This window comes from Aquila chrysaetos, chromosome 7, assembly GCF_900496995.4.
Source record: "Aquila chrysaetos chrysaetos chromosome 7, bAquChr1.4, whole genome shotgun sequence".
Lineage (NCBI taxonomy): Eukaryota > Metazoa > Chordata > Aves > Accipitriformes > Accipitridae > Aquila > Aquila chrysaetos.
The window spans coordinates 46031364-46047653 of record NC_044010.1 but is presented as its reverse complement, the minus strand read 5'-3'; the positions used below and the strand labels follow the sequence as shown (position 1 = coordinate 46047653).

The window sequence follows — 16290 nt, the reverse complement described above, 5'->3', positions numbered from 1 at the left end:
AGATCACCTTTTTTGGAGTTCTGTCCATTTTTATCTGAACTTTTATTTCTTTTTCTTTCTGTCTTGTGACTGTTGGGTTTTTTTCCTCATTTAAGTCTTTGTGTAGGGTTAATCCCCAGTGACGGAAAAAATGTTGAGTGGTATTTTTGTAAATAAGAATGTATTTCATGGGTCTGTTCCTGCTGGGTAGCTGATGAGATAGAGAATCTCTTCCCCCTCTGTGCCTCTGTTCTACACCCTGTGTCTGTCTTGTGTGTTTAAACTGGAAGCTCTTGAGGCAGGGCTTTTTCTTTTAATATGTGTTTGTGAACCAACTGAACAGGGTCTTGATGCTGACTGAGGACTACTGTGTCATTGTCATAAAAATAATTACATGTATTTTTAAAAAATGGAAGGTACCAACTGTGCACTATAGAAGCCTTAGAAGGATACAATGCTATTCTGATACGGTTATATTTTTTCCCCTTCATCCTTGCCTGTATGCCACTATTTTGTTGTCTCTGTATTGTGCTGTCTCGTCTAGATTGTGAGCTCTCCAGAGCAGGAACTAAGGACAATATATTTGCGCCAGAAGGGTGAATATCATACCTTTCAGTTTGTTACAGTGCCAATCTTACTAACAGATCATCTTTGTCAGGTTGCTCTTGGTGCTTTATATGAAAGCTTTGCTTTTGGGTTGTTGGGCTTTTGTTTGTTTGTTTGGTTTTTAAACTAATATCTTTCAATTAAGACACAGTGAATGCGTATCAGTACCTCCCGATTGAGTCCTATGTGTGTCAGTTTAAGAACTGATGGTAGAGCTTGGAGTTGTGAATATCCTCTGCGCATCAGGAACACTTGGATGAATGTGAAGCTCGATAACTTCTGGACCTTCTCCCAGGATTTGTGGAACAATGGAGGTGGAAAAATGGATTATTGTCAACTTTCTTCTAGATTTTTGACCCACATGACAGTTCTATGCTGGTTCTACTGACCACTAAATAAAATATTCTATAAAGATGGAAAGACTTCAAGCAGAAAGAAAAGGACAAGGATGGCTGCTAACTGGGAAGATTTTTTTGTCACCTAGAACAAACAAAATATATAACATGTCTCAAATTTAATATCTAAGAAGCTAAAGTAGATCAGGGAGAGAAAAAGGAAAGGAGAAGAGAAGAAAATAAAAAGTGTGAAAAACAATGCTATTTCCCTAAACTTTATATATATGTGATGGAATTGAGAAAATGGTTGGCATTTTTACAACTTAAAACCAATTGGAGCACTATCAGGATGTTTTAATCAGCACAAACAGTTCCTTCACTATGTTTGATCTTTTCTTGTGGAAACGTAAGTATCAGTCAGAAGTAAATGTAAGTTGTCAGACTAATACCTTAATGCAGAAAGAACAGGTAAATGTGTTGCAGGGTTTATAACGTCTTATAGATATTAAAACTAGCTAACACCTATCAGAAAAACAGACTAAATAACCTGGTAAGCAGAAAATGTTAAGGTGTGATGTGGGGAAACTCTTGTGTACTGGGTAAAGCAATGTTATGGGTGGATTTTGGTATGGCTATTTTTTTTGCCTTTTTTTTTTTTTTTTTCCCTTCTATCCCTGGTCTGTTGTCCAGGTGTGGTTATGTGACTGGCTGCATACATGTGTTCTCCAGTGGGTATTGCTGTGGGAAGAGATACAGCCTGCAGTGGCTGTGAAGTAAGGATGCAAAGGGAGTTGTCAGGGTAGAAAATGATTTTAAAAGCCCTAAAATGGATTAATGTGGTCAGCTTTGCAATCACCAGCATGGTCCCATGTGTAATCACTTTTTTTTTTTTTTCTGTCTTTTGAGGACTTGGAAGTTGTTTCATCTGTTTCAGTAAGCAGAATTCAATTTTGTGTGTTTTTACACTACTGATGTTCTAGAAAGAGACAAAACTGACTAGCTTAGGTGGTATCTTTTGCCAGGAAACAGACTTAAAAATATTACTGCTTGACTGAAAACAGTGAGTGTATTTAGCAAAGAAGCAGAATACTGTATACCTTTTGCTGGACAAAAAGCAGGCAACCAAGTTTTCCTTGGGAAGTTTTTCTTCAGTAGTCCCTTTCTATTTTGTCTTTATTTTTAATATAGAACAGAATATTGGAGAACTGTGGCAAGGGTTAATCTTGAATTTCAATTTTTACTGTTCTTATTATCATTTTAATCCTAGTCAGTTCAGGTACTGTGATTATTCATCTAGCTTGCTAGATTCAGAAATGCAAAGGTGAATTCACGAGAACACAAGACTGATTGTTCTGGGTTCCTCTTTGCCTGCTGAAGCAAACACAAAATGAGCCTGTCATGAAAAAATGACTTGTGAAACACAAGTCATAGATACAGCAGGGTGTGGCAGCTGATTAAAGGTGCACTGCTGACTCCCTGGCTAGAAAGTATTTTCCAGGAATCTAGTTCCTAATATTTCTCCTGTGTTACTTGGTTTAATATACTAGAGGAGCTGGGAAAAAATTATGAACAGGGCTCCGAGAACTGTTTGGGGTTAAAGAAGCACATGCAGCTTTGCGGGACTCCATTAAGATGGTGTCACAGTGAAAGAGTAAAAATTCAATTAAGTGTATGATAAAATGGAGTTAGTATCTTCTTTTCTTTTCCATCCAGCATGGCATAAAATATGTTGAAAGTATATCAGATTCTGTTTTCATTCTTTAAAAAAAAAGGAAAAGAAAGAAAAAAGGCACAAGGTCTCCTTTTTAATCCTTAACTGAATAATAGTTCACACCAAGATAAAATGTAATGATTGGTTTGAAATTAGACTTCTACCTGTAACTGATCAGGAAAATCTCTGATGCAATTAAGTGTGAATTACCCAATCTTTAATCTAGGCATACATTTGTTCTTGATTACTAGGGTGGTTACCTTATGGTTATTTTAGTCATGTTAACTGAATTATCATTCCTTTTATTTGACCTGACTGATTCTTGTAAATTCATAGGGACCATGGCATTATCTTTGGATACCTAAGATGTATATCTGCCAACTTGATTCGGTACAAATAGAGAGCACACACACTAATCTCCCCTGTATTTTTGATCGCTAAAAGTACTGTTGATATTGTGCAGCCACAAGGAGGCAGAGGGGAAAACTTGTAAACGTCTGTGATATTCTTATTTCCATTCCCAATCAAACAATATAAGCAAGAAACATCTTCTTCTCTGTGCCTTTTCCCATATGTTGCCCACTTTAAAAAAAAAAAAAAAAAAAAAAAAAAAAAAAAAAAAAAAAAAAAAAAAAAAAAAAAAGGAGTGGAGGAACATCAGTGAAAGGGTAGCTCATCTTTCTGTTGCAAAATGGTAACTCTCCCCATCTAAAAGCTGCTTTGTAAACAGAATTATGTTGGCTCTTGCAAAATTAATGTGCCGTGGTACTAGTGTAACACTATTAACTTTGCATGTGTGGAATAAATATAATCTGGGGTTTGGTTTTTTTTGCAGCTCCCTTCTTCCCTCTCTTTCCTAAAGTTTGCAAAATCTCGATTTTAGCCTTTAAAGAAAATTCTGAAGAAGTTCTTTCTCCTCTTTTGCTTTCTCAAAGTCTTTTAAATTTGTAGAAAAGACTAGATTGGATGTGAATTGCACTCCACCACGATAGCATACTTGGATGACCTTACTATCCTTCAGAATAATGCTTCACACAAAACTAAACACTGTGTAACCATTAAGTGTGAGACTATCCTCAGCTTTCACCCTGATGTTTTCAGTTGAAAGCAGTAACTTGCTGTCAATAAAAACAAAGACGTGACTTTCTTCAGAAATTGCCCTGTGTGGGGACCTGACTCATAGTTCCTGTCACTGTGAAGTCACTGTGATTTCAGCTCTTGCCATGTCACAGGGTGAATGGTCAGGTCACTTAGATTTTTGGTGGTTTGAGGGTAGGTATGAGTACCAAATAACAGATACCAACATATCTCAGCCTCTTGTGTGACTCATTACCCTGTCTGTAAAATGCGTGTATATTAGTGTTTCCCTACCTCACAGGGGTGTTGTGAGGATAAATGTATAAGAAATTGCCATTCTATATTTGAGATAACCGAGTTATGCAGGAAACTACATGCATGGAGCCAATCAGTGGAAAAATTGCTGAAGATGCATAGAGGTGTTGGGAGTTGAAGGATGATGCCTAGGGGCTTCTATCTGTGTAGTAACGAGCAGATTCTTGCTTTGTTCTCTTCTAGCTGTGGCAGCCCAACATGACAACTGGATTTGATACCGTTACTGCTATGTATTGTGCAGAGCAAAATAAGAGTGGAGTTTTGAGACCCCTCTCCTCAGAAATTCATAAAGTCCCTTTTTTTTTTTTTTTTTTTTTTTTTTTTTTTTTTTTTTTTTACTGGGGATATCCACTTAACAAAGTGGCAGATAGTTCCTTGTTCCCACTACCAAAACGTCTGTGAGCTGAGTTCTGGTCCCAAATTAGATTAGTCCAACCCGAGATGTCTTCTTTGCCTTTACCATACTTAGTCACTTGTGAGTGCACTCTGTTCCTCAGCTAGGAACAGACTTTTTTGTGGCAGTGGTTAAAAGGAGAAAAAGTAGGTTATGGAGAGAATGTTTACTCAAGCGCTCAGTATTTACCTGCTTTCTGTGAACCGGTCAGGGAAAGGAGATGCCTCAGAAGTTGTTGAATGCTTGGTGTATGCCAATTATCTCTCCTTTTTCCTTCTGTCATTGTCTTAGTGGATGCTGTTAAACTGTTTGAATTATGACTTGATGAAAAAACAGATTTGAGACAGCATCTCAGACTACCCATGCAGGAACTTCTGGCTGTCCATAAGCTATCCCTCCTATTCCATATTTTTTTGAAAGAAGTGGGATAGCTAACAAAGTTGATGTTTAAGTTTTCATCATTGAGTTTTATAGCTGAACTGTTCACTGAGATAAGGCTATCAGAAAGTCTCAGAGACATTTTGCAGGCACACTTCAGAGCATTGGTCGTCAGTTTGAACGTTATGGTTGCAGCATTGCCTACCAGAGACTCCAGATCTTTTAAAGCTTTCTGTAGCTTCCAAAGCAAAATGGAAGTATTGATCAGCCTAAGGCATTTGTAATTCTGGGTTTTTTTGTAATCAGGTGTTGTTACATTTGTAGTGGAAGGAGTGTATTAAAAAAACTGGGGAGTATTTATGGAGATGACTGTGGTAAAAGTTTTCATTTGCTATTGTAAATTAGGACCAGAATCATTTGGGCTGGTGTTCTTGAAGTGTATCAAAAAGCACTTTCCTATCCAGAGACAAATTCCTCATGGCATTTATTAAAAGTCCACAAATCTTTAAAAAAAAAAAAAAAAAAAGAAAGAAAAAAGAAAAAAGAAAAGAAAGAAAAAAGGCTTTTCTTTTAGAGATATGCAAGTTATGTTTGGATGGTGATGGTTTGTGAAACACTTTAAAAATTCTTTCCCATGATGTCTTTTTCTTAGGGTATGTACATTAAATCAACATATGATGGTCTCCATGTAATTACTGGAACAACAGAAAATGTAAGTATTGTTAATACTGTATGTTCAGACCTGGAAGCCTTTTTGACCTTACCTGTGGTTTATGCTTTCCCTTTGCTATAGACTACATTTTGCTTGCAAAAGTGTGCTAGTTGGCTGTTGAGGACCAATAGCATGTTGGACAGCAGAAACGCTTGTGCTTGTTTACCTCAGAATTGAAAGAGTTCTTCCCAGTTGAGGACCAGGAGAATCCGTTTTGATTTGTTCTTGCAAGACACCTACAATGCTGCAGTTGATCAAGACGGGAAGTAGCTGTCTTGGAGTTACCTTGCTCTGTGAATAAAAGATAAATGTCTTTATTATGCATAGGCTGATATGCTGGAGTTTGCTGCAGTATTAGACAAACAGCTTTTATATTTTCTATATGTCAAGCTTTATTTTGTAATAAATGAATGCATGGAAATAAGGACATCCCTTCACAATGGCAAATAACCATGTATTTCTGCATGAACTTCTGAGTAATGCCTACAGAAAGGAACACTTATTACCGGTGTACTAATTCTCACTGAAGGTATTAAACAGCAAGCAAAACATAATAGACTGCTCTTCAAATGCCTCTGAAATCCAACCTCCTTTTCTTGTACACCATATTTAGAGAACTGGCTGTCTGTTAGGAAGAGAGCAGCTGATCATTTTGGGGGGAAAGGCTTCCATCCATAATCTTCAGTGAAGATGGAACAAGCACTAAACAACACTGAACTGTTCCATAATGGTTTAGGCAATGCCTTTCAAAGATTTTGATGGCATTTTCTTAAAATGAAGCTGTCAGAAATGTTTGTTTTATCCTGCTACTGTGTCATGCTGAGAAAAGTGCAAACTACCTACATGATATTTACAGCTGCTGCATCTGATCTGCAGTGAGGTTCTGTTAACATCTCAATAAAACAGGAATATTGTTTTCACCCCTTCATAGGAGCTGCAATCTGATAGCCTTTCTTCTTTCTGTTTTCTTCTGCTGCAGGCAGGATATCCATGGGTTATACCCAATAGATAATATCTGTTGTAGAACTTGTGTGAAAGCCACCTGTCTCAGAGTAGGGAAAACGTAAGGAATTTCAACCTTGAAATCAAAATTCTAGGGAGTCAGACCTACAGGTACAGATACCATCAGTGAAATTAACAAAACTGAACAAAACCAGCAGAACCATAGTTGAGCTTAATCTAGAAAATATATGAAAGAAAGAGGATGGTTTTTACAGTTGACTTTCTCTCAGATTAAAAAAGGAGTCATTTCTCTCCATGACTTACTAATACTGGATTTAATTTCCCAGGGGCAAAGATAAAAATAAAATCTTAATGCATTCCCTCAAAACTCTTATCTTTTGTGATTCATGAATATAATTTAAAGCCACATCAGGAAGCTTCAGTCGTGATGACTCTTCTGCTGTCATTGCTGACTCTTTCACTCACTGTAACACCCTGGAGGTGTTCACAGCAGACCGAGAAACTGCAGTCTGCTATCTAGGGAAAAAGCTGTTGTGTGTTAAAGTATTTGTGAAAATGAGTAATGCTTTAGAGAAAGTGAGGTGTCTCCTACTTTTAAGCACAGAGTTGCTAGCTGTTTCCTTTAGCCAACAAAAAAAAAAAAAGTATCATTCTGATAGATGGGAGGAGAAACATCTAAGCAGCGTGGCCAGAGCAAGTTCATGATGGTGCAGACGTGATCTGACCTGTTGGGTCTTGACATGTTTTGACATGTTTACTCTTTGTGATTCAATTTAACTTCTAGGAAACAGTAAGAATCCAATTTCTCTTCCCTTTGAACAAAATTTTGTGGCCTTTTTCTTTCCAATTCTGCTCCTCCAAGTGAAGCATTGGCAGACTTTTTGTCTGACACTTTCCTGAAAGATGGCAGAGAAGCACTCATCTTTTTAATAAACACAGTAGCGTGGCAGTGCTAGCCACATTAACGTAACAGCAGTTTTTGTAACCGCAGTTCTGCTTTTTCTGTTTGCCATCTGAGCCGTTTGATGTCCAGCTACAAAGCCCATTAGAGTTTGGATCGTGCTGTTCAGCATTAGGAGTCATCTCTCCCAATGCATCAGCCCGGCAGTTCAAAGCAGCTGAGCTCTGAAACTTGAACTGCGAGAGAGCAGAGTTCCTCACAGGTCACTGCCCCGTGAGAGCTTCTCTCTGGTGGTCCTGTACCGTTAGAGCAAGCTGAGGTTTCTGGTTCATGTCTTCTCTCTTTTGTTTGGAAGTAACAAATCTAAAGGGTGTATTGGTCCAGCAAGAGATTACAGCTTTCTTGTTGAGTAGCCCTTTTAGACCATGTCGGAGGGATTCTTTTAATTCACAAAACAAATGTATTCTACAAGTATGGCCATTTTGTAATTTGGTTTTTCAGTAGAGAAAGAGTATTTTCTAAAGTCATAGCATGCAGTGCATCTCTAGTAGGAGTGTAACTTTGAAGGGGGCGCTCCCAGTGTCCCCGCTTACTGTGCACTGGTTGAGTTTGTGGGGTGCCCTTAGATCTCAGGGAAGAGAGGCCTTTCAGAAGAAATACCACCAAAATCTCCACTCTGGGCACGCAGCAAATGTGCTCCAGGGGCTCTAAACTGGTCTTTCAGACAGTGTGGGTATACTGGGGGAACGGGACAAAGACAACATTTAGCCTAAAGGACAAAACTAAATCTATGCTGAAGAATAAGTCCTAAACAGATTCTTGAATAGCTTGTGTGGTATTGATGTGTGAGCCTCAGCGACAGGTACTTCCATCTGCTGTTCAACTCCCTCTTGATCCGAATTGCCAGCTAATGAAGATATAGCTGTCATGTGACACACTTTGTTCCTCCTGGTAGGACTTCATGAATGGATCTTTTGCTTAATGATCAGCATATACATTAAAAAAAGAAAGAGCTTATCAATTCTCCTCTGTTTTCCTCAAATAGTGATGATAAAAGATACTATTTCTTTGCAGCAAGGTCTGTATTCTTTACTTAGGAGGAAAAAGCAATAAGAAACAAGAACTGCAACCTCTTCGTAAGACCACAGCCTTGAGATGCCTTTATAAATGATTTTTACTTCACCTTGCAGTGTGTTCAAGGCGTAATTGCAGTGAGGTTTTTTTTAAAGTAGACTTTTCCAATTTGAAGGTTCTCGGACTATATTTTACTGGCTTGGCAAACTGCTACACAAACTACCTGTTCTGTCAAGATTTAAGCTGCAAGTGCTGAAGTCAATACCAGAGAAAGTTTGTATTGTAATAAAGTCCTGTAGAGTTCAAGGGTAATGACACAAGATTTGCTTGCATTTATGTTTTGAAAGTCTTAGGTGTAACTGCATCTGAGCTAAAATAGCAGTATTACATAGGAGGATTATAAAGATTGTTAGAGGTATGAATGAGTAAGTGTGAGTAGTGAAATGGCAGGCAGAAGACAGATCATCAGAACATAATCACCAGTGTTAAAATTTTTCCCCATGTCACTCAGCCAACACCTTTAATGCTGAAGTAGTGCCAAAAAGTCAAGGCTGCTGTTCTTTATGTAAGTAAAATTACACTTTTACTAGCCCAGCTTGATTTAGGATGTTCTGAGCAATGTCTCCTAGGACTGAGTCATGAGTGACCCTTCTTTCAGCCTCATGTTTCTCTTGGATAGCTTCCATTTAAACACTGTCCTTAACTTAGGCCATGAATTACGTGCAATTGCACTAGAAAGTCATGGCGTAGCTATGGGACATATTTTGAATGGGGATGTAGTACATAGGTTATTACAAACAGTCCACATTTCAGGCCTGGAGCATATTCTCTAGATGACCTCTTATCTCACCTGAAAATGAATTTAATTTCATTCCTTTCTGTAAAATTCATAGCAGCGTTTTGGAAACCTTCTCCTGAGCAGCTTGGGTTTTTTTTCAAACTGTCAGTCTCACCTTCTACCTTTAAGTTGATAAAGTGCCTTCATAGGCTGGCAGCCACAGTTATTGAGAGACAAAATCAAAGTGTTGTCACTCTATGAAAAGCTGAAGGAACTTATTTTCCTCTAAACACAGAGGTATTTACCTCAGAAAACAGTTGGTCTACTGTAAGTATAGAAGACAGAAGAAGGGAAAGTTTTGGGGGGATGTCACTTTATGGGGGACAGTTGGGCTTTTTGTTTGGATTTTTGTTGTTGATGAGGTGTTTTATTGAGGCAAAATCAAAGAACAAAACTACTTTGCTTTTTGAAATGTGATTTTTTTGTAGGATTTTGATGCTGGTTGCATTTCTTTCACCCTAATAATGATCAGAAACTAAGTTACCATGTAACTTACATGATCTTTGTAGCTGGTACCTAACCTAATCCTCTCTCCTTGTGTACTCTTTGAAGAACAGTAATTTACTGAAGTTCTCTGCAACATAGTGAAACATTGTAGAATAAAAAGGCAATCTTGTGATTTTTTTTTTTTTTTTTTTGTATGAGGAGTTGCCAATTAGTCGTGATAGGTTAAAAATTCAGTCAAAGATTGGCTTTCAGGGCTTAAGAGATGTCAGGCAGATTAAAGCACTCTTTTGGCAGAATGAAATTAAAACAAAATCCTTAGGACTCGGTTACGCTTTAATAAAAAAATATTCATACCTTTCTTAACATTTGATTGTATTGTGCACAATAGTACAGATTATTTTTCTCCAACAACAATGAATTGATTTATTAAATATTACTTTAATTCTTTATTTCACAGTAGAATGTCATTATCAGTCTAACCTGATTTACATAGCTTAGCAATCATACTGCTGAAAGAGAGATGATGACCAGTAAGAACTGTATTCTTTATCATCTCTTTTATTTTAAATTCAGTCACCTGCAGATCGGTGCAAGAAAATCCATGCTGGGGATGAAGTGATTCAAGTTAACCACCAAACTGTGGTATGTATAACTATGTTCTGTGTCAATTGGAGAAAGAGGTGTCATGGCACATCAGCATGTGTAGAGAAGAAATGTGTAGAAAAATGTGTTTTTATAAATCATTATTTGTTCTAACATATAAATTTTCCTTTTCTCTTTTGAAACCACACAGTTCTTAAGTTAAGCCCTGATCCTCTGAGTATCACTGGAGGTATCAAGTTCAGCTAAATAGCTGTGGCTTGGGAGATATGTTAGGGTGGTTTCTGCTTACCCATGCTCTGTTAATAAACAGTTGGGTTTAGTGTAGTGGAAGGTTTTGGTCGAAGGGATGCAGGGAGTTGGAAGTGTGCCCTTGTGGGTTTAAGATCAAGATTACTTCCTGGAAGCTGGAAAACGTACTGCTTTCCAAATCTACTGGAATGTGTAGAACATGGTTTTCGAGAACAAAAGCATGTAAAATTCCCATAGTGTGCCTAGGGTGTTTAGCTTAATTTAAACACAGATTTTTAAACTTGGAAAGTTAAGATGAAACAAATCTTTCAGATGTGATAAGCAAGAAAACTAATACCATGCAAATTGCTCTTTGTGTGAACAGATGCATGTTGGTTCCTGGTGATTTTATTTAGGATTGGTAAACTGTTAAAATAAAATTACCTTTTCTAAGGTAAAGCTTTGTAACAGAAAAGAGCAGACTGTCAGTATAGAAAGCAACTATTCTTTTTCCAAAGTATAGGGTTTCTTAAGAGTAGTGAAAGTCAATATATGATATTAATTACATGTGTCCTTGTGAGCAATTTAACTGACAAAAAAATATCCTAGATCGCCATTATTAATATAGAAGATGTTTGTTAAAAGTGTGTTTTGTCATTCCCCATGGGGTTCCACTTCTAGGTTTAGGCCATTGTACATCATGTCAGCTCCTCTGCACAAATTAGTGCAATATTTCAGTTTACCCTCCAGCTAAGTTTGATATCAAATATACAGTACATATGTGGAACTTAACTGATGAGAAGCTATCTTTTGAGCTATGCAATGTAATTTGATAAATCTGAGCAGCTTAGGGTGAATTTTAATACTTTTTTTGGCCATATAGATTCTTAATAAGTACTGTATCCCATGATTACTTACATGTACAGTTGATGACTAATTTCTTTATATTTCTGCACTAAGAAAGCTCATGACATCACTTTAATAGGAAAAACATTTTAGAACATTATTATATTGGCTATCAAAATGTATACGCATCTGAAGAAACACATCAACAAGCATTTGATCCTTACGCTAGCTAGTTTTTCCAGCAAATTCTGATGGTGCTATGTAGCAAAGTTGCCTTGTCAACTTGAAAATTTCCAATCAACTAGGTGTTTATTCTAGTTTTCTTGGCACATTTACACTGGATTTATTTGATGGAAAGATCAGATTCTTACTCCTAACACTAATAATAAAAACGTTTTGACAAGCCTTAAGATGAGCTTTCTTACCTAGTTGGATAGAATTTCGAATGTGGGATTGGAGTGTTTTGGCTCTTGCATTAGTGAATCTAGGTATTTTGAGATGTACAGAAAAAAGAGTTGATTGTAGCTCTAGGAAAAAGGACCATAGGGAGCTAAGACAAACTTAATTTAATTTTTCAGCAGTAACGTTTGGTGTAGAGGATATGTATAGTAGTAGACTAAATCATACATTTACATATGCCCTTGCTTTGTTGTATCAACAATATAATTAAAATAATTGACATCGTTGATATTGTATACAAGTAACTTCCTTGTATTTTAGTGTCACTTTCCCACAGTGAGAGTCAGCTTGCATTCTCTTAGAAATGTGATAGCACCTCCCAAGTTACTTTTACAAAGGTGTGCTTCATTCACTTTCCAATTTATAGAGCCCGAATTCTTGATCTTTTCTATAGATGTTGCGGTATTATTTTAATCCTTTTATTTCTTTTGCCAAGAGTCTAAGTCAGTCCTTTTGTACTCTGGCCCCTGTCATAATGAATTTACTGTCCAGTTCTAGGAATCTTTTTTTCTGGGAAGAAGAGATATTATTCCTTACAGTGATTCTTACTTCAGAGATAAATAATTCTGAAGATATTACATTTTGTCTTTTCTGTTTATAGCACTTTTTTACACTTCATATACTGCTCATCAGTTGAAAAACAGATCCTATGTTTTCAACTTGCTCCTTGTAACTGATCATACATTATCACTCGTAGTTACTATAGAAATAACTATGACTAAATTTTTTAAAGATTTAACTAGAGCTGTAGGGAAGTATTGTTCACATGTAACTTAGGTGATGTCTTGTACTTGGAGAATCAAAATCTAAAAAAAAAAAATGTAACTTTAAATTTATTTTAGAGATAAAACTTTTTTTCTGTATTTTCTTCAGTTATTTCAGTGTATTCTGTTTGTCGAAGTGAAGTTAATACCTGGCTTTCAGTACTTTATATTCCAAAGAATGAATATAAATATGGGGGAGAGAAGTTCCATGCAATTATTTTAAAAATCCAACTTGTTAGCTAACCTTTTTACAAGAATCACATTTTAATAATTATGAAAAGGCTGTTCTTTCAGAAAGCCCACTGGCTTTCAGATAAGCAGCATGACAAAGTAGGAACATAGTTAAGTGACTTAGACTGATTTTTATTATACATGTCCTAATACTGGGTGTCAAATAGTTTTAAATTCTCTATTGACATCCTCTCTTTGCTTGTACTGACGCTTAATCTTCATACTATTTTGTTTGGCAGTGAAATCAAAGGATTTAGAGTGATTACCCTGATCTTTTGCGATGTTGATAGAAAACATGCATAACAGGATGTATTCCACTTGTTGCTGGCAGGATGTCTGGAATGTAAATATCTTCTGAATTTTTAAAATAAAAAAATAATAATATTAGGCCTAAAGTCAGTGAAAAGTTAATGTTCAGAAAATTGTCCTTTAAATTGTGGTTTATTGAGGTTAGATAGCTGTGTGAATCTTCTGTGTCAGTTTTGCTTTACAGAATAGAATTTTTTTTAAATAGCTGTGTAACTAAGAGGCATGACTCCCCCATTAAAATTCAGAGGATTTAGGCACTGTCTTCTCTTAAACTTCACTGTAAATTCCATCCTTAATCTCCTCTAAAAGCCTGTCTGTCTAAAATATTTCCAATGTAAACAAACAAAAAAGTCATTAAGGCAATTCAGAATTTGCACTGTACTGCAGTACTCATGTTTCTGCCCATATATAATTCAAGAGTGTATTTTGCCTCGAGATAGTCCTCCTTTTAACCAACTGAAAGTGCAGGAAACAATATTATTGCTTATGTGACTTATTACTGTTCTCTTTCTGGTTGCATCAGTGATAAAGCAGTAGAGAAATACTGCAAGCAGAAAACAGGGAGGTATAGACTCAGGATGGTGTAGGCTGTTCTTGTATCATCTCCTGTGCATAGTTTCTTTATTTTGGAGGCATTTTTGGCACATTGCATATACTTCTAATACAAGTATGATACAGATTATGGATTTAATACAAATATGACATGACATGTGATAGACATGTGGATTCCCAAAATTTGTGTTTGTTGGCTAAAACTCATCAGAATGAATGTAAATATAGATGATGGAAAAAATGTGTTTAATTTGGCAAAATAGGTGAAGACGGCCAGTTACCAATCTGTTTCATGTAGAAGCTGGTGTGTTTAATGTCTTTAACACCTATAAGTTGCTGTTGAAATTGGATTTTTTGGAATCATGTAGAATATAGATAACACGTAGCTTTTATATGGCGTGTTCCTTAGTGTGGAAACTCCTGTGGGCTCTTGTGGGCCAAGCCAAGTCCACAGAAGTGAGTTGCTGGAATTCTTTTTGTATTTACAGTACAAAAACTTGGAAAAGATTTTGCTAAAATTCCTCTGAAACATGATGGATACATTTACAAGATCATACCTTGCTTTTCTGCAAGGGTAAACACTTAAGAAAGGTATGATACCTTTCTAGATCCTTACCCTAATTTAATCTCTGTTTAGAAAAAGTAAGGAACAGGTTTTTAAGATTCACTGTACAATTAGTGAGAAGAGTTCAACTTCAACAGAACCTCCCAGGGTTTGTAGGGAGCTGGGAAATTCCAGCTGATAGGAAATGCTGAACTTGGGGTGCATATGAATCTGGAGCGTATGCATCTAAAATGGAGTTTGCAGGAGGTGTCTTCTTATTTGAGGAAAAACAAAACAAACCACCTATAAGTAGAAAAATGGCATTGCCAATATTTCTGTTTATTCAGTTCTTCTGCACTGTTTAGCAGGATCTGTTTCGGATCTAAGCCAGGTTTTTTTTGAACACAGATATTTCATTTAAGGCCTTATTAACTTGGCTTTGAAGGAAATGGTATTTCTAAAGAGATTCAGCGGGGAAGTGGGCTGGAGTAGTATAAGGGAGGGGACAGCAGCGTCAGTCCAAGATTTTGCCATTAGATGTTTGACACCTTATACAACAACTTCCACTAACAACATCTTTCATTTAAAATAATATTTTTATTCTCTTATGATGCTTGACTTGAACAACAAAACAGTGCAGCAAGATCATAAAAGTTCAAAAGAAATATGCCTGTGCTCAGCTTCCTTCTGTTGCTGTCACGGATGTGCTTTTATGGAAGAGTAGATAGAGTAATAGCTCTCAAATCATGATTTTAATCCTCTCCAAATCCTTGGGCTCCCTCTGTTTATAATGGTTTGGTAAATGTTAACACAAATATTTAAAGGTAGGTAGGATTTACATCTAAAAGCTTTTTAGGTCTATTCAGAAATGTTAATGGAAGTCTTTATGGCAGTAACCTAGTTCTCTGCAGGGCTCTGTCCTGAGCTCTCTGTAGTTTGTCAGGATATGAGGACCGTACTTCAATTTTGGTAAATGTAGTCTTTCCTCCAAATGCCCTCTCAAAATTTCAGTTTAGTTCTTTATTCTTTCTTTTCAATCTCCATAAGTATTGTGTAATACTGATAAAGGAGCTAAATTGTCATGATCCTCTCAAAACAAAAAACCTTTTTGTGAATTTGCAATTCCCTTTAACATGGCATTTGCGTTGAGATTATATGGTGTTATTTATGATCTCTTTTCTACATAGATGTGCAAATACACATAGAAATACATTATTTTATATCCCATATGTCAGGGAAGTGTGATATTGCAGAAATGAAATGTGTGAGGAAAGATGATGTTTTGTTTCCCAGTGGTGAGTGCAAATGTTTTTACATAAGTATAAATGAAAAAGAGAAACAACTTGACAAATTTGACAAATACAGATGAATTATGTCGTGCTTTCCAAGAAATACTCTCCAGGGAGAAAGGATTCTCAGGTACTCTGAAGAGGAGATAGGAGTTAGTCTTTTAAGGAGTTAGGAAAGCGGGCATCTGTGTGTATGTAGATAGATTTCATTTTAGTTTTCCACAAATATTTTTCAAATGAAGTAAATATTTGGGAAAATAAAATTAATGGAGGTCATCGGCAGTAGCTCCACGGATAAAGTGTCTCTGCTTTGAGAACTGCCCCACTCGGATTTGGAGTTCGGAGTTTGAATGGGCAAGGACTCTCCTACCATTTCTGCAGCACAAATGCCGGATGCTCTTGTCTGTGGAATCTGTTTTCCATTGATCCTGGGGCTTGTTCGGAGCTGATGTGAAACGCACACCACTGATGAGCACAGGCTCATTTTTATGTAACTAGCGTGATGTGTCAGTGTGGGCACCCACTTGCACTTCTAAGTCTGGCACGACGAATCGGCTAACAAACAAGTCGTTGTTGCATCTGTGTTAGAGCAGCATACGCTTGGCCAGCCCACGCTGTTTCTTATTGCTGCCAAACTTTAAATAATTTCCCATTTTTCATTCCACATGAAATTTTCACCTGAACTACACACCTGTGTCACCAGCTAGTGGAATTAGTTGAGTTGCAGCAGAAAGC

General features: G+C 36.8%; 1 protein-coding gene across 10 annotated transcripts in view; it reads left to right on the top strand.

Annotated features, from left to right (window-relative positions):
* Window positions 1–16290, top strand: part of CNKSR2 (connector enhancer of kinase suppressor of Ras 2) — a 216669-nt gene that overhangs the window by 88321 nt on the left and 112058 nt on the right. For 8 of the 10 annotated variants that reach the window (XM_030019601.1, XM_030019599.1, XM_030019600.1 and 5 more), the window contains exons 7-8: window positions 5448–5507; window positions 10304–10372. The exons of 1 other annotated variant lie outside the window; for it this stretch is intronic. In XM_030019601.1, the coding sequence (XP_029875461.1) occupies window positions 5448–5507; window positions 10304–10372 (129 nt within the window). The remainder of the gene's footprint in view (window positions 1–5447; window positions 5508–10303; window positions 10373–16290) is intronic. One more of the 10 variants, XM_030019594.2, reaches the window with a different exon arrangement.